Source organism: Drosophila navojoa, chromosome 2, assembly GCF_054131105.1.
Source record: "Drosophila navojoa isolate 15081-1374.11 chromosome 2, UAZ_NAV_1.0, whole genome shotgun sequence".
Taxonomy (NCBI): Eukaryota; Metazoa; Arthropoda; class Insecta; order Diptera; family Drosophilidae; genus Drosophila; species Drosophila navojoa.
Window position 1 is genome coordinate 29,418,755 of NC_142890.1, and position 24,225 is coordinate 29,442,979.

At 34.0% G+C, this 24,225-nt stretch overlaps 4 protein-coding genes across 7 annotated transcripts; 2 read left to right on the forward strand and 2 right to left on the reverse strand.

Moving 5' to 3' along the window:
* Positions 1 to 1,039: 1,039 nt before the first annotated feature.
* Positions 1,040 to 9,884, reverse strand: LOC115562808 (ankyrin repeat and FYVE domain-containing protein 1). Its single transcript, XM_030384922.2, has 8 exons — positions 9,729 to 9,884; positions 8,781 to 9,529; positions 4,379 to 4,513; positions 4,231 to 4,325; positions 3,310 to 4,169; positions 1,783 to 3,205; positions 1,521 to 1,698; positions 1,040 to 1,291 (listed from the first exon to the last, which is right to left on the reverse strand). The coding sequence occupies exons 1-7, from the start codon at positions 9,730 to 9,732 to the stop codon at positions 1,572 to 1,574; spliced, it is 3,393 nt and encodes a 1,130-aa protein (XP_030240782.1). The 5' UTR covers positions 9,733 to 9,884; the 3' UTR covers positions 1,040 to 1,291; positions 1,521 to 1,571.
* Positions 5,073 to 8,288, forward strand: LOC115562812 (uncharacterized). 2 transcript variants are annotated; one of them, XM_089256108.1, is made up of 3 exons: positions 5,073 to 5,363; positions 7,447 to 7,691; positions 7,765 to 8,288. In XM_089256108.1, exons 1-3 carry the CDS (start codon positions 5,309 to 5,311, stop codon positions 7,981 to 7,983), a joined length of 519 nt encoding a protein of 172 aa, XP_089112234.1. In that variant the 5' UTR covers positions 5,073 to 5,308; the 3' UTR covers positions 7,984 to 8,288. The 2 variants fall into 2 exon arrangements, with proteins under 2 accessions (XP_089112234.1, XP_030240792.2); XM_030384932.2 differs by lacking the exon at positions 5,073 to 5,363 and adding an exon at positions 5,455 to 5,685.
* Positions 8,930 to 17,697, forward strand: LOC115562810 (uncharacterized). Of its 3 annotated transcripts, none has more exons than XM_089256102.1 (2): positions 8,930 to 9,070; positions 16,579 to 17,697. In XM_089256102.1, the coding sequence occupies exon 2, from the start codon at positions 16,582 to 16,584 to the stop codon at positions 17,668 to 17,670; it is 1,089 nt and encodes a 362-aa protein (XP_089112228.1). In that variant the 5' UTR covers positions 8,930 to 9,070; positions 16,579 to 16,581; the 3' UTR covers positions 17,671 to 17,697. The 3 variants fall into 3 exon arrangements, 2 of the variants coding, with proteins under 2 accessions (XP_089112228.1, XP_030240790.1); XR_016196148.1 differs by lacking the exon at positions 16,579 to 17,697 and adding an exon at positions 11,040 to 11,158 and having other exon boundaries at positions 8,937 to 9,070; XM_030384930.2 differs by lacking the exon at positions 8,930 to 9,070 and adding an exon at positions 16,324 to 16,505.
* Positions 10,956 to 22,797, reverse strand: LOC115562809 (calcium/calmodulin-dependent protein kinase kinase 1). Its single transcript, XM_089256100.1, has 7 exons — positions 22,513 to 22,797; positions 14,529 to 15,499; positions 14,121 to 14,475; positions 13,879 to 14,066; positions 13,584 to 13,817; positions 13,238 to 13,527; positions 10,956 to 13,164 (listed from the first exon to the last, which is right to left on the reverse strand). Exons 2-7 carry the CDS (start codon positions 15,453 to 15,455, stop codon positions 13,092 to 13,094), a joined length of 2,067 nt encoding a protein of 688 aa, XP_089112226.1. The 5' UTR covers positions 15,456 to 15,499; positions 22,513 to 22,797; the 3' UTR covers positions 10,956 to 13,091.
* Between the last annotated feature and the right edge of the window lie 1,428 nt (positions 22,798 to 24,225).

Below are 24,225 nucleotides of genomic sequence, written 5' to 3' on the forward strand. Positions count from 1 at the left end.
TTCAAGAACCGCATACACAATACTGAGTCTGTGTGCATTTCCTCTCAAGTAACTCACTTGCCTTTATGTTGGATGTCTCAAAAGCACAACAGCTGAAGTATCATACTAAACGTGTTCCGCGGTAACCATACATTATTCTCATTTCACAACACACATGATTTCTCCGTCTTATTTATGTGACGACATGACTGATCAGACGAAGACAGGTTAACGATTAAATATATTATTTCTTAAAGTATTGGAGGCTCTATCATGCCCTTCAAGCTCTTGTATATATTATTTTTATCCCCGATAAGATACCTGTGAGTTTTAGCTACAGTCCACACAGCTCGAGAAACAAATACATCTGTATTCTTAATATGGCCAAAGAGATTTATCATTTCAACTATGAAACCTCAGCATCGAAGTATGTATGTATTCTTGAAGTTGAGGACGACGAAAAACCAAATGAATATTAATTTCAGTTGATGACCGAGTTTAAGAACTAAATATGAGAGAGACTCACAACTTGAACCACTGTACAAAAAATCATTCAATCACAGAGTTGACCAAGATTCTAAGTTTGAAAGTCATCCTATCACTTCCTATCAATCACGTTCCATTCTATCTAGCATTCCTCTTTGAATATACATGTATTCTATATCTGTAGATATGTCAAAAGTCCACTTTAAATCGCTCATTATCCCAGCTTCAAATCTGAGAAAGATGCCGTGCTGTTAAATTGCCTTTGTTTTTTCCTATAAACAATATAATTTTCAGTTTCGCTTGCCCAGTGGCTAAAGGATATACACTTTGGTAATTTTCTCAGTTTATTTAGAATGAATTCTTATCTTGATATTGAAGTCTGACATCAATCTACTTGACTATACAGCATATATCTCTCATGCTTATAAAGTATCGTCAATTATTTATTTCAGTTGTGTTTGGCCCTGACCTCTTCTAAATAATAGACAATAAGTGGCGTGGAATAAATATAATTGGAAATAATTCCATTTATTACATTTTAAAATATTATATAAGGGTTTCCTTATTTTTGGTAAAAAACATGAATTCTTATACTTATTAATGTCAATTTATATTTATTTATTATTTACATATGATTAACAGTGTGCGCTGAAACAAGCTTTAATTCTTGACTAAGTAATAATACAAAAAGCATATTAGTTATACAGGATAAAGATGTATATATGTATATGTGTAGGATTTCATAATCGTTTTCGTTAATGTATTATATATAATATAATATCTCTAAGATGCTTATAGTCCGGTTGGTATAAACTGCCTTTTAAATCTGAAAAACAGACAGAAACAAAATATAAATAAAAATATATGAATTTATTACGAATTGGTAATAAGTTTAAGTATATATAAGTGCAGCGTTATGTGATGTCAATTTTCCCTAGCAACGTGATATTTTTTTTATTTGAAAACTTCTTTAAGCATATCGTTAGAAAGGACACCTCTTTATAATATTTAACACTAGTAAATTATTTTATTTCATAAGTATAATATTATCTTACCAAACACTTATCATTGTTCCGAAAGCAAACTACAAACTATTGCTAATCATTTTAGCTGCCTCCATGAAGTACATCGAAGCACACCTTGCAGACTCTTACGGGTTTGTTAATGCCAAACTTGACAATCGGTACATCGTTGTTGGAGCACTTGGAGCACAAAACTCTTCCACAGTGTCGACTGGAGAAAGAAGAAAATACATATTATAAAATATAAATAAAAAAAAATATATATATTTATATACAATATCGTAATATTACATACCAATGGTGCCTTCTTATGGTCAGTGAAAACTTTAAGCCACACTCTTGGCACAGCTCAGACTCTGCCCACGGCGACTCCTGAGGCAGTTGGTCCAACAATTTAGTCAGCAATTGATCTGTCGCTAGTTTGTAATTGAAAATATTGATTCCCTCTCGGTTCTGAGCCCCAAGACACGCGCCCGCTTTTACAAGAACCTTACAAAGTGGAGCTTGTCCTCGCATATACGAGAGCAGCAGTGGTGTGTTGCCGTCCATGTCGGGCACGTTAATCGGATACTTCGGCATGCACTCAAGAAACAGTTCACATATGGCAGCACCGGAATTGTCTTCGCCAACGCGACACAGCTCATGCAAGGGATTGCGGCCCCTCGCATTGGTTGCCTCCGCATTTACTCGCGATTCGGTCAGCAGCTCGCGGACTATCGCCAGCTGACCCCCGTGGACCGCAAGGTGCAAGGCATTGTTTCCATCAGCATCGGTTGCATCGAAGTCGGCATTATTTTGGATCATCGCCGAAACTGCCGCAAGATTTCCGCGCTCGATTGCTATATGAAGCGGCATTTTCTGGACAGCATCACGTTCGTTGATGCGAGCGCCGGCCAGTATTAAATTCCGTATAATCATTTCGTTTTTCGACGCAGCTGCTAGATGAAGTGGAGTGGACTGATAGGCGTCGTGGACGCGGGAATTGACGTCTACTTGAATAGCCAACAAAAAGAGAACGCTTTCGAGGTCATCTTTTAATATAGCTATGTGCAGGAAATTGCGTCCACGATTATCCATTATTTCGGCTGCATTTGGCAGCCTCTCAAGTATGCGCTGAGCGGCTTTGTGATTGCGGATGGCCAGAGCAGTGGCAAAAGGCGTCAGACCGGATTTATCCCGCAACTTCAGGTCTATTCCGGGATGGCACAACAGGATATTTATAATATCTTCATGCTGGTTTTCTATAGCTATGTGTGCTGGAGTCTTGCTTTCAGCGTCTACAGCGTTCACATTGGCGCCGTGATCAATAAGTGCCTGCACAACCTTTGTCAGACCCCATTGACAGCAGAGATGCAAAGGAGAGGCTTTGTCGCGAGCTTCGTCACCACCCTCATCATTTGGACCCGGCTGGCGCGGAGAGTCCAAGTCGCATTGATTGCGAACGAGAAAAATTGCTGTGGCCTCCTTGTTTTCATCGATGGCCCGGTGCAACAGTGTCTGCTGGCAGCCCTCAGGTCCTTGGCTCCAGCAATCGGTGTCAACGCCATGGCGAACTAGAATTTGCGCAACATCCTCAAATCCCAATTCTAGAGCAGTCCATAAAGGTGAATCTCTTGAACTGTCCAAGGTGCTAAGGTCCACGCCCTTAATGCATAACACGTCAACAACCTTGGGCAGATGGGAATCGATAGCCAGTTGAAGGACAGACTTTTGATCACCTAAGTATTCAAGAAGATCAATCAATAAAAGGACAACTTGCATTAATAACTTTCGACAATCTGAAATCCTTAAATGATAAATTACTTAAAATTACATAATTTACCTGTAAGCGCATTAATTTCGGCGCCTTGGTCCAGTAGGAAAACTGCCTTCTCGCTGTCGCCGCTGATTATAGATTGATGCAACAAAGTCAAGTCCTGTCCATTGCGCGCATTCACATCAGCGCCGCCAGCGATAAGTATTGGAGCTAATTCAATGCGATTAAGGGCTAAGCATAAGCTTAAAGGCGTATTGCCACTTTCATCTTTGCAGTTGAAATCGACTTTTTCAGAGTGGCTTTTGCTGAAGTTAACAAATGTCTCAAGAATCTCTTGAGCATTTTGTTCCACAGCTATGTGTAGGGGTGACTTCATATTGCCGGAAGTCGTTTGTATATTGGGAGCAGCGCCAGCATCAAGAAGTTTCGCCACAAATTTCGGCATGTTCTTTTGGACAGCGATGTGGATGGCAGAAAAGCCAGCGTTGTTAAGGTGCTCAAGGTCAGCAAAGTCAGTCAAAAATATAGCAGCCTCTTCAAATTCTCTCCCACCCATGGCAAGCACTTGCAGCAGGTTGTTATTTGTCCCAGATTTCAATGGATTCGGGTTGGCTCCCATCTTGAGGAGTTTAGCAGCAAGCTCCTTATTGAATGGAACCAACGTCAATTCAAGAGGACATTTCTCATCATTGCTACGCAAGTTAATGTCAATATCGGGCACATCAAGTAATAGCTCCACCATAGCCTTATTTTGAGATATGATTGCAATATGCAGCGGCGTTTGTCCTTGGCTATTTTGAAGGTTTACATTAGCCTTGCGCTGTAATATTTTCTTGCCGATATCAATCATGTGGGATACATTTTCATGATTTTCGTTAGTTTCGCCATAGCTGCATACAATGTGGAGTGCTGTATCGGATGACGACCTTGAAAAACAAAATATAAGGTTAATTTATTATGTTTAGCAAAGGTTCTTATGCGAATTACCTGGACACAAGATCAACAAGGCAGTTGTGATTTAATAGAAAGTCTGCTGCAAAACTATCGGCTTTTTTTACAGCATCTATAAGAAGCGTAGATCCCTGCTCGAAGTATATTAATTCAGATGATTTACAACACCTCTTTTATAACTTACCTTGGCATCATAGGCATTCACATTCGCAGATCCATTATTAACCAGAGTCTGGGCAATTTGAACACTTTTCGCCGACAATGCCATCTGCAGTGGTAGCTGTCCATGCTCAGACAAACTATTCACCAGTTCGGGCAACTGAAAAGAAACAAAATTAAAGTGTGAATTTTAGTTATTTTTTCAATTAGTTCAATGAAACTAATTTTTTTTGTCAATCTAATTAGCCTAGACAATTAACTGTCTCAAAATTCCTCTTAATATTTTGATTTGATTGAATGAATGATCTGCTTTTCAGCATGAATAGCATTTTATCCTAATTTCGAATAGACTCGAATATTTAAAGTACAAACAAAGTAGAGCTATTTTTATATAAAAACATTTACATACAGAACTTATCAATTGAATCTAATACTTAAATGGTATTCCCCAGTGATTATATTTGTTAAAACTTTAATATACTTTATTACAGATTTAAATACAGACTCTGTGGTTGTTTGTGCAGCCCTAAAAGATGTGAAACTGTGACGTCAGAAATTCTCTGCGCATCTGAAAGAGACAATTCGTTTGCGCTCTGCATTCTGCATTGAGCCTGATTCGTCAGTCCATAGTTTTTCATCCAATAGAGCGGGTGTGGATGCTCTCAGTTGCCGTGTGTTATTAATATTCTTCCGTTTTTAAGCAAATAACTAATTTACTTACACAGAATTAGCGGAGAATTTAAAAAATATCGAGAAAATATTATAGTTCGATATAGAAATGATTTCATTTGTTAATTTCGACACACACACATAAAGCGTGCATGGTTATCTTCGATTGCACCCACAAATAGAAATAGCAAAACTTTCTCCAATACCGGCAATTGTTTAGGATTTATTTATTTTTTGTTCGCATTTGTGTCTACGTATGTACATATGTATGTATATGTACGAATGAATGGGGCAACATTTTGTGTGGCCATGTATCGCAAGCGAAAATTATAATCAACTTTGTATGTATTAATGTATATACATACATATACTAACATAATACATACATATGTATGTACACATAAATACGCACAATGACATTTCAAAACTAAATCATATGTGTATAAGGAGACTGAAAGAAACTAATATATACACAACCGTACATACATATGTGAAGACCATATGTATGTAAATCTATGTCACAACACACCACATATAATAGAGCGTACCTACTAAAAACCATATACTAAATATTTATAATCATGGACGTTAAGGCGCGCAACAATGGCTTTGCTTACCACCTGTTCCAATGCGTTGTTTTACTTGCTGTTGCTTTGGATTTAGGTTGGTATTTTTTGGTATTAATAAGTACCACTTAGATAAATGTATTAAAATAATAGAATACGTAACTCGTACATTAATTTAAGTAGTAGTGCAGAAAAATTTGTTATATGCTTGCTTATGTCTTTACAATAAGAACCAACACGGACCGGATGTAACTGACTGCAGAATACGCGCTGAGAGTGCTTTAACAGATTTAACTAAATATCTCATTTCTATTTAAAAAATAACATAAATCTTTGGAGCCGCTCTTTAGAGTAGGTCAAAATGTAATTAATTTAATGACTCCAGCTATATCACTGTGCATGATAGGGCATTTCCTCATTTGCCACGCACCCACTGGAGACAGCCCTATAATTTACATATCTATATCTGCTACGCGGACAGCGGTGTACACGAATGAATGTTCTTTATTTCAAGTCTCAATTGGGAAGGCAGATGGGCATGAATATTAAAAGGTTTAAAGAAATCTTGTGTGTCTGTATTATGATGGGACATTAAACAAAGCATTTATGTATATACAATATACAATATACAATATACAATATACAATATGGAAGTAAATGGCAGCTGTCCATACACCGAACATATAAAGATAAGAATACAATTATTGAGCGCAAAACGAAACAGCTCAAAAGTCGTTGTCGATGCAAAAGCAACAAGTTTTTCTATGCATTAATGTATACAAAATGTAATATACACATATGTATATGGAATTTCAATACTTTCTGTATGTACAAATTTGAATGTATTATAAAATGTTGTTATTGCAGATAAGAGCAAATCATGCAAAAGTAAACAATATGAATTCAAATTGTCGGCCATGATTCAAAAATCTGACTAAAGGCGTCCATGGAAGCTATTTATAAACTTCTAAGGTTTCTGAAAATTATGCTAACTAATTATTGATTGTTTACGCCCCTAATAATAATACTCATTCACGAAAGTGAAATTAGTATATTGGTTTTGTGCAACGAAGTCATGGAATTCGGAAAACATATTCGTGTTCAATTAACGATTACAATTTTCCGGATCCAGAGTATTCTCTAGTCGTAAACGCCCGACTGAAACATTCTTGCTCATTTATTATGATTATACCAACAACTTTTCGGCAATGAAGTGATATCATGTATATACGCTTAATACATTCTTAGGGGCAGTCAAAATAAAATTAATCTATTTGATTAATGAATTGTTGATTCTAGAACGTTATCAATGACGTTCGTATAGTTAAAGCAACCTTTCAATGGGCGTGTCTGCTAAAAAATTGGACGAAGCAGATGACCATATAATGACTTATCTGTTAATATACACATAAGCAAATTTATATATACATATTGATTTTGCATAATGTATGTTAAATTGCGCAAAATCAATATAAAAATGCAACGTCGCTTTCAAAGAAATGTCGAATATTTAACGCCAGAGAAATTGAATTTTAATGCCATAAGGTCGAATCATATACGAATGTTGACGTATATGAACAAATTGAATTCAAAACAGCAAATAGTTTGCATTTTAAAAAGTTAATTGGAAGAATATCATGTCTTATAACAGATTTTCTTTTAAACACGTTTCTGAGAGCATCATCAATAATAATTACAGCGTCGATTACAATTGCGAAATGTTCGTAAATAGTAAATCAACACTCATATATAATAATAAAAAACTTAGATGACATTGCACCACTTATTTCAACTTGAGCTACCTAATCTAGTATATAATTAATAATTCAAAAATATTCACAAAATTGAAATTTTACAGCCAAATGTTCAGAGAGAGAAGTCTTACAATGTTACAAGTGTTCAGTCACTGTGGAGAAGTATTTTGTTGACAATGCAACAATTGTTACCCCACTGTGCTCCAAATTCGAGGAGTCTGCACACTATGTTGCCCAGTGCCCATATTCGACGATGTGTTTGAAGACGATATCAACGCTGCACCTTCAAAATGGACAAAAGCAAGAAACGATCACAAGAGGTTGTGCTCAACAAAAAAACACAACTCAGGTGAATTGTCAATTCGCAGTCAAAATTTATATGTATAAATTATGAAATAACTATAATTATACTGTTTGGGCAGGTGTTTCGCAATAGGCAATGGGAGCAGGAGCACTTGGTGCAGGAGGTATATAAGGAAGGATGCACGGAAATTCTGTCTAACTTCGCGGGTTCGAAAATAATGCACTGCTACTGTCGCGGCGAATTATGCAACTCGGCGAAATATTTTACTGCGGACAGAAAACTGATAAATGCGATTATTTTTCTATTTAGCGCTATTTTGCTTTTCAATAATATATAATTCGAAATTTCACACTGAATTACATATATTTAAATGTTCGGCTTTAAGTAAAAATTGTTGTGATAATTTGAACAGATCATGAATATTTGCTATGGCCCTTTGTGATAAAAAAAACTAATAATAATAATACAAATGCTGCCCGGTGACTTTTATCAAGATTAACAAACAATCCGAAGTTAAAATAATAACATGGAATATTGTTGGATAAAAAACTAAAACTTTATCTGTTGTTGAAGCTACGATTGTTCTACCTTTCTTTAGTGAGCCTTTGAGAGGTATTTGAATAAATACTGAATGTAAAAGCATTTTTCCTTATTCCGTTATATTTTATGCATTTATAGAGATTTATGCTACTGCTACTACTTACATGTCATTTATAGCAAAGTCTATAAATCTAAAATACATTTTGAATGATTTTGAGAAGAAAAAAATTACGTGATGAATTCGAAGCTTTTAACACACCTAAATATTGGGAATATTTAAAACAACGATTTTTATTGTATCCTTGACGCTTTCACATTATTTTTGACAAGAGTCTATTATGGATTATAGATTATTAACCTTCTCTGTCGCACTTTTGGCAGGTCAGCAAAATATTTTGAAGAATTTTTAAAGAAGAATTTTTTTGGAGGGAGTAGAATTACTAGATACTTTTATACTATTTACAGAAAAAACTCTTTCTTTGATGTGACAAGAATATGAAAACATTAAATTTAAATTATAAAGCGATAAACTGAACTAATATCGCAAACGTTCCTTAAATTTGCAATGTTTCCATTGACTTTGTTGTCACTTACCGAATTACTGTTCTCCGCAAGGCACAAGCAAACAACATCTTCGCGCAAAAGTCGGACGGCTGAGTGTAGAGGATATTTGGTTTTGTTTTTGAGCATTTTGTAGAGAAGCGGTCCAGACATGTGTTCGAAATCCTGTGCAGTTAGATCATCCCAGTGCGTCGATATAATGCCGGAGCAATACTCAAGTAGGCTAGCTGCGCCCACTTCTTCGGCCACACAATAGAATCGCACACAAGATCGTACGCCCACAGAAGCCACCAGAGCTCTCTCACAGAGCCCGAGCAGTCCAGGTAAGGAAAAACGGTGCGCCACTCTCAGCAGACCCAAGGTCAATCGATCATGCTGCAAGTCAATAATATCTGTATAAATCCAGCGTAGCAACGCTGTGGCTATATCCTCATCCAAATCGCTCCAATCTAATTCTTTGGCAGTGGCTAATGCCTCGTTACGCCATTTGTCCGACCGGGCATGGAGTACGAATTTGTGGGCCGGCATTATTGTCCCATTGGAATTGGTCTTAATGTTCAGATCGGAATATATGGAGCGTCCATATAAAGAGGCCGTCGTCAGTGCCAATCTTGATACAAAACTGCTAAATTCTCCTGAAGACTCCAGATCTGAAGTCGACACAATAGCTTCATTATATTTCCGCTCCAATTCCACATAGCTGCGCTGAAGTTTGTTATATTCTTCCTTTAAAAGAGCAAGGTCCTTTTCCAGTTTTGAAATTGAATCGACATCATTGCAACCTTAAAGAAACAGGTTAGTGTTTTATTTTCTGAATTTGATTATGTGTATTGAATTACGCATTTACAATGTGCATTGCAATGCAATTTTCAGATACATTTGCCCAAAAAACATTACTGTTCACATCGCACCCACGCACTAAACACACAGAGGTAATTCTTCTTGTACATTCCATTTAGTAGTGCGTAATGCAATACATACCCATAGTTACTATCTAGTTTATTATAAAATCAGCGATATTTAGCGATAATTTTATAAACATCTGGCTTTAGACCAATTCGGCTTTCATTAATCTCGCTTAAGTTGCCCAGCTGTATCAAAATACTATTGAGTCATCGGAACAGCAAGTTATCGATGTGCACTTAATAAAGCGCAATCGATTAATAATATTTGGGTTTGCTTTATTATGTTTTCACTTTACACGTTTCGTTTAAAACTAAGTAGACTCACTAACTAAAGTAAAATAAATTAACAATAAATTGTATCATTTCGCGCCATAACAATATCTCTGGAGCAATTTCGGGACTAAAATAGAAACAGCTTTTTTTCTTCATGGAGTATTTTAAAAATGCAATCGATTTGAATAAGAAACACTATAAAATAAGGTGAAAAGGACTCTTTCTTCCTAACCTCTATTCATACATATACTATTTAACAAGATTTTTATAAAATCCTCTATTGAGACTATTTAGAATGTTGTGCTCCATTTTTAATGTGGAAAACAGTTTAGAACTGATAGCCAAATGTTGAAATCAACAATATTATGAAGAGTTCAATAGTTCTATGCATATTAGTAGCCATTGTTTGTTCAAAGTAGTATAGCAAGTATCGAGTACTTTCAACGATCCTTGCAACTAGGACTGCTTGTAGGCCATAAGAAAATTTCCTTAAAACAGGCTAAGGTTTAAAGCTCTACTGGTGGGCTGGGTGTATATTTTGAGTGACGTTAAAGTATATTTGGTACAGATCGTAGCTCCAATTCCTTAATTCCCAACTCAAACACAAAATGGTGCCAGTTTTACTAAGATCGTTACGTGCTGAAAACATTTATTAACGTTATAAATAATATTAGATCCCTGCCCAAAACACGCTACTTTCGGTATATTTATATATACATATGTGCATTTATTTACTTGGCGTATTATTAAAAAATTGTGCAATGCCTAAGGACGAATGACATAAATGAAATGTTTGTGTCTAATAGTATTGAAATTGTTTTAAAACTACCAATAAAGTGTGAGAAGCTAGTGTTGTGAAATATTGCGATATTATTATTATATATATAAATAATATTATTTACTAAGCTTATTAAATAAAGTAATTCGTTGTATGATTGTGCCACTGGTTGGTTGGTCCCAAAACTAATTTCACAAAATGTCATTGAATATTTAATTTAGATTTAGGGCTTCAATAAATGAAATTATTCAATTTATATTATTATCACCAATTTTATTCTCAATTATATTTATAATTATATTTAATAGACTCTCTTAATAAAGTAACTTATTATAGGTGACATTTCCCGTTGGACCTTTGGCTGAGAAATCACAACATTCATTCTGGAAATTGATCTTAAAATGTTTAGAACTTAATTACAGAGTCTAAAGCTTTTCAGTTTCTTAATTTTAAAATTAAAGGTTTTCCTGAATTTCCAACTTAAACAAAACAAGTGCAATCTTATTACATAAACATAATAATAATATTATTAGCAAATAATATAATGGGAAATATTGTAAAAACATTCGCAACCGTTGAGTAGCAGTTTGAGTTTGATATAAATTAATCTACACTATTTTGAATGCAATATTTCAAAAAATAATCCGTTCGATCTTAACTACTTGACGAGACGTTTATATCAGAGCTTTTTTTGAATGGAAATATATTTTGCACTGATAAAGCGATCAATGCATCGTATATCATATTAATTTAATTTAATTTAAATATTTAAAATTAAATCGTATTGAAATTTTTTTATTAGATTCTTTTTTTTCTGCCTATTTGTTTTATGAATATTAATTTAATTTGATTAATTTAATTACAAATGTTGGTTCAAGCAAATGGTTATATTTTTGCTATGCAGACAAATTTATTTATTTATACATTTCTAATTTTATATTTGACAATAGTCGGATTTTAGAGAGTTGAATATGGGCTTCGATTAAATGCAATTTTATACAGAATAATTAAATATAATAAATTTAACTACTGATATCTGATGTTTTTATATCTATTCATCCAATATTTATGAATAGGTCATTTAATATCATCCCAGTATATGGACTCTACAGCAACCTGAAACAATTCAGATAGTTTCTAAGTTATACTAAAATATCACAATTCAAATTTAGGCATGCTTTCTAATGTCAGCATTTGAGCATGTAGAACAAAGAACAGTTTTTTTTTTTTTTTTTTTTTTACAATTTGTAAGCAAACAAAATATTTTTGATTGAATCTTTACAACATTTTTAAGACATGAATAGCGAAACTCAAATGAAGCTGTATATTTCGAGAATAATCTTAATAACATATGGTTTTGTGATTCACAATAAATTTAAAAATATTAATTTGATTCCATCATATAACACAATTTTATAATACAGCTAAAACTGCTTATTAAATGAAGCACTTACACAAATTTCTTAAACATAATTATAATGCATTATACAAATTTTAACGACAGCAAAAGTTAGGTATATTTAAATTAAATCTATTCAACCAATTTTTGTTTTTCTTTTAATATTTAACTTAGTTGATTTTTAGATTTAAGACCGCATCACAATATCACACAGAAACAATAATTTATGTTTTTACTTGGTTAGTTTTGATTAGTCTGGTTATTATATATATTAACTATACGAAGTACATGTATATATTTTTATTCAATAACAACAATTTGTAATTAGTTTACAAGAGAGAACGGACGAAGGCTCTAGAAATATATATTGACATAACAAAGCAATCGGTTCAGAAATACATTTAAAATCCTGGAGCCTTTAAAAAAACTTATAAATTATAAATTAAGGAAATATTATAATTAATAAAGTACCTATAAACTCTTTAAGTACGTATAAAACAGAACTTAACAGAGCCTACCGACCTAAACGGTAACAGACAAATAATATTTTCAGAAGACCTAATAACTATTTTTAACTAATGGCTAAAACTGGAATTAGGATAAATATTTGTATTATCAATGCGTGCAGGCATTGGGTATGTGCAAGATATGTTTCTAATTATACAGTGATGGTTCAATGCAGTTACTTAACTTTCTATACAGATTTATTGCCTGCAATAAAAAGCCAAAGTGTTCGATAATATATATTATAAATATAGTAGTACGAGTTGTACCATTAATGCCTTATACCTGACAAAACTATGATACCTTTGAAGGGCTTATTGTATTGCTCGTCAAGAAACACGCTCACTTTGTGCATTTTATGTATGATTAGACAATATTCCTTAATTATATTTTTAGCTAAAAATGTGCATATAATTAAATTTGTTTTTCGGTCCCTGGTATTATTAATATCATTGGCTATTTGATTAACATTCTTTTGCATTTGATTAAGTTTCTTCATTTTTTTGGCTAGAACAATGTTCAGTCAGCGACGGAAGTACGTTATCCATCGATGGCTCCCTGCAATTAAATTTCAATTATATATTTTAAAGTTAAAAAAAAAAATAAATACATAAAAATATACGTGTTTTACCTGTCCAATGGTATGTGATACGACCCAGGTGCTGAATTCGATCTACCGGCTTTGACAAATTTCTCAAGCCTGGAACCGCCTGGCTGGGGAGCCCTACCGGAGATGCCCCTCATAAAGGGGTTTACAAAGGAGTGATTTTTAAGCATCGTTTTGATTAAGATAAGCGTATCAAGCTTTGGAATACTGCGCACAACAGAATTAATATCTTCATCGTCCACTTGTACCAGGCAACAATTTTCGTCTTCAGTTGGACAGACATAGGATCCGTTACTGGTCACCCACGGATGCGTCTAGGAATACATTTTTAATACATATATATTTCTCTTTATCAATGCTCTGGGTCTACCTTTAATTGTGGCAAAGTTATTCGGTTTGCTGGATCCTTTTCAAGCATGCGCAAAATGCAGTTTTGCAAATCGTCGCTGATTTTTGGCTGTCCAGGAAATACCACTGGATCGTTTCGTATTTTTTCATACAACAAGGGTATGGAGTTAGCTATGAATGGAACGTTTCCATAAACTAGAGAGTATAATGTTGCTCCCAAGGCCCAAATATCCGCTGCCCGACCGCAGTACATATTCTATTTGAAAAGAAAACATATTTTGAGCACATTATGATGTAATATTTTTCTAATTGCATACCTTGCCCAGTACAAGAGTTTCAGGTGCTCGAAAAGCTGGCGTTCCACCTGTCGCTCCATTACTCATTGTAGCATCCTCTCCCAGAAACTCATTGCAAACTCCCAAATCAGCTATCTTGACATGTCCACATTCGGTCAACAACAAATTTCCAGGTTTAATGTCCGCATGAATAATTTTCTGATAGTGTACTGTAGACAAGAGATTAGATCACATCAGCGGTACCACCGGTTTCCCATACTTACAATACTCTAATCCTAGTAAACAGTCTCGAAACACACTCAGCGCACGCTCTTCTGTCAATGGTTTGTCCGTGGGTATGGAAAGAACCTCACCCTTTTTAACGAGCTCAAAAACCATATAAAGCGAATCCTCCATTGGATCATCCAGCACTTCCACTAACTTGACAACATTTGGATGATCGAGTTTCTTTAAAACTGCGATTTCTCTATAAACCCGATCCAGCGGAGATGTGGCTTGCTTCGGACCGCGACGCATGAATGCGGCTTGTCGCAAAAGACGCTTCTTAGAGAGAATCTTCATGGCGTAATGTGTCGAATCCTCTTCAGAATAGGCCAACTTCACAAGACCGTATGAACCCTGCCAATGAAAACTATCTTTAGCATTTTCTCAACAAATTACATGCCAAATACCTGTCCTATTTGATCCAAAAGCTTATATTGATTCAGTTGAAGGAAACTTCCCGATTTCTCAATAGATATTCGTCGGGATTCACGTAATGGAGGTCTACGCCGTACTGATCGGGGACTTCCGAAGGGACTACCATACGGGCTATATGGAACATTTGGATAAATTGGCCGAGAGTCTGTGCTCGGAAACGCTGCTGTCGCAATGTTTGGGCGGTGTGATGGACGTTGACGTATTTCTCCAGTCGATCTGTTCAAGCCGTCGCCTTGACCCCGCTCCACATTCTCATCGTTTGATTGGAGTTGGCTCTCAGCAGTCCGATTTTCTGTGATATTAGGAAGAACTCGATTGTGTAACTGTTGATCAATATTCAGGCCAGCACAATCCTCATTGTATAGGTCCAGAGACTGGGACTTAAGCAGGGTGAGAGGGCCCTGTTTGGAGCCACAAGATTCAACGGATTCATTTCTGGACACTGAAGACTCTGCAGTGCGTACGGTTATGCTTTGACAAACTGTGCTTTCCTTTACAAAATTGTTTTTGATTGCGCTTTCAGTATCGTGATTTCCAACGTTAACCGGCGTTTTGTTTTGATACCCCTTGCCTCCGTTAAACTGCATATTTGGCTTCTTAATATCTGTAGAATACTCCCGACTTAAATCTTCAGATTCAATATGTATATTCTCTAACTGATTGTCCAAAAGTATTGTTGACTTTGTATTGGTCGTTTCGGGTCTTTCGGGCTCACAACCTTGCAGTAATTCAACAATGATAACATCGTCGTCATCGTCATCACAGCTATAGCTAGCAGCCTTTGCTTTATCGTGTGCTTGAACATCTTTCTTTTCTATCGCCTGGTCAACAGTTTCCAAAGTTCTGGCCGGATCTGGGACGCTAAGAATTTCTGTCTTCGTAGTATTCAAATCTGACATAGTGTGATTTTGTATGTGCGCATAGTTGCATTTAGAGTGGATCTCTCCTGAAAAATAAAAAAATTTATCAATGAAAATCATAATAAATAAATAACGGAATTTCTTAATAGTATACAAATTTCTTTGTAATTTTTTTATCACTATTAATCCGTCTATCAAAGGATTTTTAACTCACAAATTTTATGCAATTACTGCAGACTCAACAGATATCGTAATGCTCTTTCCTGATCAACCTCTAGCAGCAGAACCAATTCAGAATTTCGAAACACAAATTTATATAGTCTTCGGGATGTTTAAGAATTTTGTTTATGTTTACTTTTCTTCTGAAAATAACTTTAGCCAGACTCTTTAGCTCATTAGCTAGTTTCATTATTTTTTATCGCCTTCACCTGGGTTTTTGTGAATGAAACATATTCGTTGCTTTTTATGAAACCAGACATTCAGTTTTATTCAATTCCCTTTTTAAAATCTTCATGAATGTATTTATTGATTATTTTGCTTTTTTCTTTGTTTAAATCAAACTGCCCATATACATTTACATATATAAACATAAATTACTTTTAAATATCATGGCTATTAGTCTAGGAAGTGGAAAAGTTTAGTTTCCTCATGTGTTTTATTATATAGTATTACATCGTAGTCAAACGAATCAGGTTACAGGATATTTAGTTTGTTTAGAATTTCATCGCTTTATATAATGAATGATTTATGGATCTAGAAATTAAGTCTAGCGACATGGGATCTTCAGACAGTAAAACTGAATCTATAATACCATTATGAATGTTAAAAATATTTCAAATTGTTTCTGTAAAAAATTCAGTATATATATTAAAATAATAATAATTATACTAGTAGCTATTATTTTGGTTTTCATGTTTTCATTCATTCAATTCGATTCAATTTAAATAGGTGCTATATTTAGATCCAGAGATCTTTAATACTTTGCTTACAGCATATACATATGTTCTATATTTGTATCCACATGTATATTCTGTCATTTGGCTTTGTGTTGTGTCGATAGACGTTGCCAATATCTGAACAAAAGTTGAAGTAATTTATTTTAATTATATATAATTGGTAGCTGAATAGTAATATATGAGTTTCCTCATTCCTCCTACTGCAGTAAATGACCTTCCACTGGAACTATCTAGCTTTATGGCTGCTATGTGTTGTGGGCGCGTTACAGCCCGTAAAATCAGGTGAATACATAGGCAAACCCATTCCGAGACACGACAAATGGTCGCAGGCGATTAAGGGGGAGTATATACCGATACAATTCTACGATGCCATGCGTTCAGCGGAGGACTCAAAGCAAGCGTTTCAAAATCAATTGAGGAACTTCCGAGAGCATCTTCAGAGAAATCTGACAATGTCAAATGTTCTTTCGCTAGGACATGAAAATCAGCTAAATACAGAGCATCAGAGAACAAAGTTACACGAATTGTCCGAGTTCTTCTATGCAGCAGCCGATGCAGCTAGAATATTTGCACGCGATTCCGAGACTTCCTACGAAGTTGCGAAGAACTCAAGCTATACGCTATTGCTGCAGCTCCGACAGATTCCATCGACGCAGCCGATTCCAGTCAAAATGCTTTTAACTACTTATTTTGCAGAAATGGAATTCTTTCACATCATGTTTTCTGAGATCATTGACGAAGCCCTAGAATATACGCAAAACATTTTGCTCGCTACCCAAAAGACCTTCACATACTACGCCGATGTCCAGCGATTCGTTTTGCAGAACTGGAACTTTAAGGGCGACGTAGGCTGCTGTCAGGAGTATATGGAGTTCCTGAAGCACTATTCCGACCAAATCTTCAAGTGCGCAGCCGGACGTGGCCTCAACGTGGCATTCGATGTGTTCGCCATGACCGAACTGACAAGCAAATATGTTATGAGACAGCTCGAATTCCGCATTCAAAGGCTTTTCAACTGTCTTTATTTGGGAAGTTATGAAATACGATGCAAATTTTTACTGAATGCCGAAAAAGATTTTGAAATGTTGTTCACTAAAATTGAGGAGCTCGAAATATTCTATGACCTCAGAATGAAAAATGGCCGAGTCTCGTCCCTTCGACAACGACGCCAAAACCACATTGAAGAGGAGCCGCCAACTGGAGTGAAAGCACAGGATAATTGTATTCCGGTCGACTTTCCACGCAGCCAAATGCATAAAAGCTTAAGGCAATGTTTTTATAGCATAACAGAATATTAATCTACTTTTGTTTTTATATCCATAAAATACAGATTTATTGTTATTATTCACAGTCTTGAATAATTAAATACTGTAAAAATAATTGGATTTCTGCTTTTTTCACACCCTGTCACGTTAGTCGTAAAGCTTAATAATGAAAACTATTAAGAGCCCTGAACCCATTGAATGTGAATATATATGTATGTAATAGAACGAAGAAGGCGTAGCAGACCTCAAGTATCTTACTTAATCGATTTACCCTAGCCCGTCTGTCCGTCTATTCCTATGTGTAATTTCTTGCAAGTACTTTGTCCTCTATTTCCTCAAAGTATTTCTTCTCAACATTTCCTCCAATTATTTCTTACAAACATTTCCTTTAATTATTTCCTTAACGTACTTCCCCTTCTTGTTTCCTCCAATTCTTTAATGCTTAGCTTAATTATCACAACTGACCCCCACCAGGCCTGGACGACTGAATAATTTCAGCAGATGCTGCGCTTTATATAGGGCGACTTTCCCTCAAAGCCTCGTTTTACTCAAATATAAGTACCAAATGAATACTGCTGCATAAATATAGACATCCTTTCTCATCCGTACTTGTTGTTGTGAACTTGTGTTAGTGCGCTTAAATAAAAAACAACTATTTTAGGGTGTTGAGATGACGTTTTTATTATATTCCATGTCTTCGACCAGGGCCAATGAAATACAACATTTGGAGTATAAAATTTTCAGGTGCAAGAGTTTGAGCAGTTTGCTTATTAGGTTCTCGAAGCCTTGAACGAGATTGGAGATCTCGTTATTAAGAAAATCAAGACATCGCGTCGTGTATTCCAAATGAGATGAATTGTTTTCCAAGCAAAAATTAAGATGACTCAGTATACGAGCAAAATCAGCCATATAACTGGAGCCATTGGCCAGTAGAATACGAAAACTTCGACAGAACGTAATTACCGGCTTCACGGTGACATCGCAGCATTTGCGGAGCTGCATGGAACTTAAGGCAATCAAGTCGTCCAGCAGATGGCAGACGCTTATATAGAGCCGCAGCTTATCAATAAGGCGTTGCTTTTCGCTGACCTTTCTATGCCATTGATGTGCATTGTGTGGACGATCGATTAGACTACTATTAAGAACCTGGGAGGCCCATTCAACATTTTTGGCAGCACTGGCCAGCTCTCCCTTCGCGCGCTCAATATTTCGCAGGACCAACTGACGAATTGATTGCGTGACATTCAGTTCTAGTGCTTGAACTAGCTCAGTTATGACATCGCCAAATATATCGAAGACTCGAAATATGAAATCATTGTCGGACCCCTTTTCCGTCACAGTGATCGGCTCAGTGATTATTCTTAATAGTTTATCTAGCAAACTGTCCTCTCGATGATACTTTTTATATTCATTCGGAACTTGCTTCACGGCGTCCTCATTGTGCGCAGTAATTTCTACAGCCGCCCATAGTTGCGTAAATAATATTATGAACAGTAGAGCTCTTGATTCGCATCTCATCGCAATAGATTAAGCCCAAGCACTGTGCGATCGATGCAGCAATCGGTCGAGCGATTGAACTGTACTTGCTAACAATCCAATTAGAGTGGGCAAACTATAATTTTCTATTTCATTGAATTGATTTATAAGTGATTAACTGATTTTGCACACATGCATTATTCATTTCAACATTTGCTCGCATCTACGCAAAATAAGCTTACATCTACCGCCGGACTTTTGTAATTTCGGGTCCACTCTAATTCCTTTGTACTTTATATAAATCATATGTATAATACATACAATATTGATATGCATATGTACATATATTAAATATTACATTACATACATACATATGTACATTTAATAAAGAAATACTGCGTCTATATAATTTTATATTATACAGGTCATCTGAATTTAATCAACTGAAATCAAGCTTTGTTTTTCCTACAATTTGTAGATTGTAGAATTACCAAATATATTCTAATTGTCTTATATATGTATATTGTCACTTAAGAGAGACTTGTTTCCAGTTTTATATTAGAGCAATAACATAGAAATCGTATACGTGAACATATTCTTTTATACATAGTATGTAAATTAGAAACTAATTAAAACAAAGATATAAATAAATAATATTTATATACATAATAATATTTATATATGTACATTTTGTATATACTTATAGGTATATATACATTTATAGGTAAACGTTATCAGCACAAAAAAGCAATACTTAAAATTAATAAATATACCGTTTGGTATTTATACAAACATTGTCATTTACATATGTATATGTATATATTCGATGTACAAATATGTATGTACACATGTTTTGTACACTTATTTTGTTTATTTGTTAGCATCGACAATGTCAACAATGTCATGGGAACAATAGGTCAAACAAGAAAAGAGAATTTCAATTTTGTCACGGATTGTGATATATTGAAGCAGACTCAAGGAAAATACAGAAAGATTATATTATATATTATTATTACATATTATATATTATTATAAGCACAGGTAACTTTAAAAATAAACATAAGTCTTACATCAAAGTTCTATCTATGCAATGTGATTTCGTTGCCAATCAGAAAAATTATTGGTACACGAAAGCCTCATTAATACATAGTATGCTCACAAGATGCCGTTGTATTTAATTAAAAACCTTAACCGTTTTATTTTTTGAGATAGTGGAACGCTAGGCTGAATAATAAATATATTCCATAAGCAAATGTATTTCTTTTGGATCACTAGCCGCTAAGACGGAAATAAAATATGTGTAGGAAAATCTATTATTCTTTCTATTGTATCGTAAATTTAACCATCAATTTAAGTCTGTTTGAATTCGTAAGTGATATTATATAATAATATATCAGTCTGACAGCCTGTGGTTGAAACTAACAGCTTTTAAGATAATATATATACATATATGTATATATTTATTTTCCGATTGAATCAAATAAATCTATCCTCAATTATTTATTGTATAGTGCTGCGGGGTTTCCAGTTTGTTTGTTTACAAAATTGATTTTAATTTCAAGTAGTAAATTACACGCCTTGCTAAAGCACTCAAAAAACTTAATCACTGGATTTTGTAGATGCTTCATGCAAGAATTCCAAGAAAACATATGTTTAATTCTTTTTTTAGTATGTTGTTTGCACACATAACCTATTCCAATTCCATGTACAAAAGTCTGTTTTGTTTACTATTAATATGTAAACTTATGCTAAAGTTATACTTTTACATAATTCACGGAAATTTATATTTATTTTTTTTTGTAATTGCTTAGAAAAACAAATAGATAAAACGAAGCAGAATTGTGTATGCACACAGAATTTGACAAAACTCAATTTATTCCACAAATGCATTCAAATACATACATACTTATATATATATATGTACATATCACTTTACATACATGTATGTATATCTGTATGTAGTTTCAAATAGTTATTACTCGTTTAATCATTTAATTTCAATAATAATATTTTTGTTTTGTCTTAATAATATTATAATAGATAATAAAGAATATAACTCAGTTACAAATTTAATTTGCACTTGACATACATACATGTATGTATATCTGTATGTAGTTTGAAATAGTTATTACTCGTTTAATCATTTAATTTCAATAATAATATTTTTGTTTTGTCTTAATAATATTATAATAGATAATAAAGAATATAATACAGTTACAAATTTAATTTGCACTTGACATACATACATGTATGTATGTATATCTGTATGTAGTTTGAAATAGTTATTACTCGCTTAATCATTTAATTTCAATAATAATATTTTTGTTTTTTCTTAATAATACAAATTACAAATTTAATATGCCCGCAATTAAAATTAAAAAATATTTGTTCTCGTTTAGCATTAATTTCTTAACACTTTGAATATTAGAAATAACACCAACGGTATTTTTTAAGCGAAAAAATGTCCTTTTCTTGCGTTTTGGTAGAAATTAATACATATGCCGTATCATATAAACTAAAATACATAAGGACTTATATGAACACATATGTATGTATGAATGTATATCTATATACACATATTTATAAGCTAATCCTATTAATATGTTGAGCATGCATACATATAGAGTGTGTATCCTGTCAATCTATTTTTAACATTACTAATCAATTATCGAGAAATGTATTCACGCAAATGCGTAAAAGGGTATCTTACCAATATTAAGCAATTTTTGACAATATTTAAAACATATGTACATATGCATGTGTATTTGTACATGCTTACACACTAACATATACGAACATCATATATAAATATGTATGTATATACATATGCACGTTAAGCCTCTCCACACATTACCAATCAAAACAAACGTTCGCACAATTTTGCAAATAGCGTTCATATTGGCTAAAAAGTGCATGCGATAGCAACAATATGTTAACGATTTCGGTATCTTAATTCGTTTCTATATGTGCATTCATGTTATTTACATATTTATGTAAGTAGGCACAGACAAACATATCGTATAATCAGGATGGAATGTCGCTGGCCGCGAACTCACGAACAGGTCACTATTTTAATCGTTTATGTACTTACGGTACATACTTATATACATTACAGTTGTTACACGATTAGACATAAACATACATATGTATGTATATATACATATACATTTATGCTCTTATTGATAGACAATTACCACAGATATGTACATAAATATGTTTGTATGAGACACTGGACATGTGCGGCACTTAATTTGGTCATAAGGATACATGTGCATATATGTATATCCGTAAAGTACATAAGCCTTTTATATTTATTTATAAGATAAATATGTATGTACTTCAGTAAACAGATACTATTTTATAGGCACATTAGTAATTGCTACACTTATCCTATACCACATATACATACTATGCAAACTTTAAGCCAGTTGAACTTGATTTACGATTCTGATTACAACAAATTTTGTCACTTTAATAAAATTTATTTAATTAATCACTGTAATCGAAAAAAAAAAAATACAATGCGCGGTAAAATCTGAACAACGACTAAAAGGAATCGCGTTGTCTAGTTAAGCTTTACATTAAAAGTAATTTTTAAGCTGGAGGCAGTAGCTTTTAAAGCTTTAACTCGCCAAAAGCGAACTGTGAGCAGCTGCAGCGCACGAGCAACTGAAATCTTTAATATTTGTGTGTACCCTCAAAGATTCATCACCTTTGTGTAGAAAAATACAAATGTAAACACCTACATATATATGTATATGTATGTATAAATAAATATATGTTTATACATATAGAAATATATGTACATATACGAATAAATAAATTAATATATACATATACATACATATATATATATATGAGTATATATGTATATACATATGGACTAATGTTTATAATCAGTGTTTGACAGATACTATGTACTTAGTTAACCTGAGTGGCTGATCAAAAACAAACAAAAATTTACATACACGTATGCATGTATTATGTACACATACGCAACTTCAACTTTGTGTAAACACGCATACGCAAGTTGTATGTATATTCGGCTTATATTAAATCGAATGTAATATTTATCGACTCATCATTTTTGTATTTTGTTTAACCAAACAGACACATAACGTTAAAGCGATACATAAATACCTATTCCAAACACACTTTATTTCAGGCTTAACGATTTCCCCTTCCCAGGTACTCTATCCATATTGCCTGCCGGCCACACTCGAGTTCAAGCAAATCAAAACCCGATACAGCTATCGATGAATATTGACATATTCGATAATAGATGCACACATGAATTAAAACATAAATTTCAGGTGGAATTCAATTATTATTGTTGTTGAAAATAATCTCCTCTTGTTGACAGGCTTACAAAATTTTCCGGATAGCAAAAAATAAACTGTACAATGGTTTTTATAATACACTTTCATTCAATAATTACTGAAAGAATTAGTTGTAAAATATAAAACTACCTTTGTAACTTAGTGGTTGCTGACTATTAGTTGGAATATATTTGTTCAATATATAATTACCTGTCTCTTTCTTCATTTAGGTCATACCTCAACATAAATATTACTTTTAAATCCATTGAATGATGTTTTTAGTTATTATATGGCATAGTAAAACTCATCTTAGATCTCATTCTGGTTTAACTGTAACTATATAACACGTTTGTTTTGTTAGTGGTTTTAGTGTAGTGATCAATTTTATTACGCGATTGGATGTATTTCGTCCTGCTCCGAAGCAGTATACTCACAACTCTTTAATCATGAATTTAACAGACAGAAAGATATCGAACATCTCACCACCCGTTTACGTTGTGCTCCATAGCTTTTGTTATAATACACACGAAAGTGTATATTTAAAATTTTAAATCTCAAGTACTTTCAATTTGACACGCTTTTATTTAGTGGACTTAAGACTTTATGAGATAATGACATCTCAGAATATATGAGTATGTGCTCTAAGTCTCTATCTTCAATAGCGGTGATATATCACCATCTACTGCTCTATCATCAGTGAGAGCAGACTATGATTCCTGCCTTCATTGAGTAGTACGACGAGACGACAGAATGACATGAAATCGAGTTAACTCAAATATGAAGTTTGCCATCT

Coding starts and splice junctions, on each gene's coding strand:
- LOC115562812 (XM_030384932.2), top strand. CDS start 5,604: ATGGACGTTAAGGCGCGCAACAATGGCTTTGCTTACCACCTGTTCCAA. Junction 5,686..7,446: donor TGCTGTTGCTTTGGATTTAG/GTTGGTATTTTT, acceptor GAAATTTTACAG/CCAAATGTTCAGAGAGAGAA. Junction 7,692..7,764: donor AACAAAAAAACACAACTCAG/GTGAATTGTCAA, acceptor CTGTTTGGGCAG/GTGTTTCGCAATAGGCAATG.
- LOC115562808 (XM_030384922.2), bottom strand. Junction 4,326..4,378: donor TGAATGCCTATGATGCCAAG/GTAAGTTATAAA, acceptor TACTTCGAGCAG/GGATCTACGCTTCTTATAGA. Junction 1,699..1,782: donor ACCATAAGAAGGCACCATTG/GTATGTAATATT, acceptor TTCTTTCTCCAG/TCGACACTGTGGAAGAGTTT.
- LOC115562809 (XM_089256100.1), bottom strand. CDS start 15,455: ATGTCAGATTTGAATACTACGAAGACAGAAATTCTTAGCGTCCCAGAT. Junction 14,067..14,120: donor TTTACTAGGATTAGAGTATT/GTAAGTATGGGA, acceptor TCTTGTCTACAG/TACACTATCAGAAAATTATT. Junction 13,165..13,237: donor TATCACATACCATTGGACAG/GTAAAACACGTA, acceptor ATTTAATTGCAG/GGAGCCATCGATGGATAACG.
- LOC115562810 (XM_089256102.1), top strand. CDS start 16,582: ATGACCTTCCACTGGAACTATCTAGCTTTATGGCTGCTATGTGTTGTG.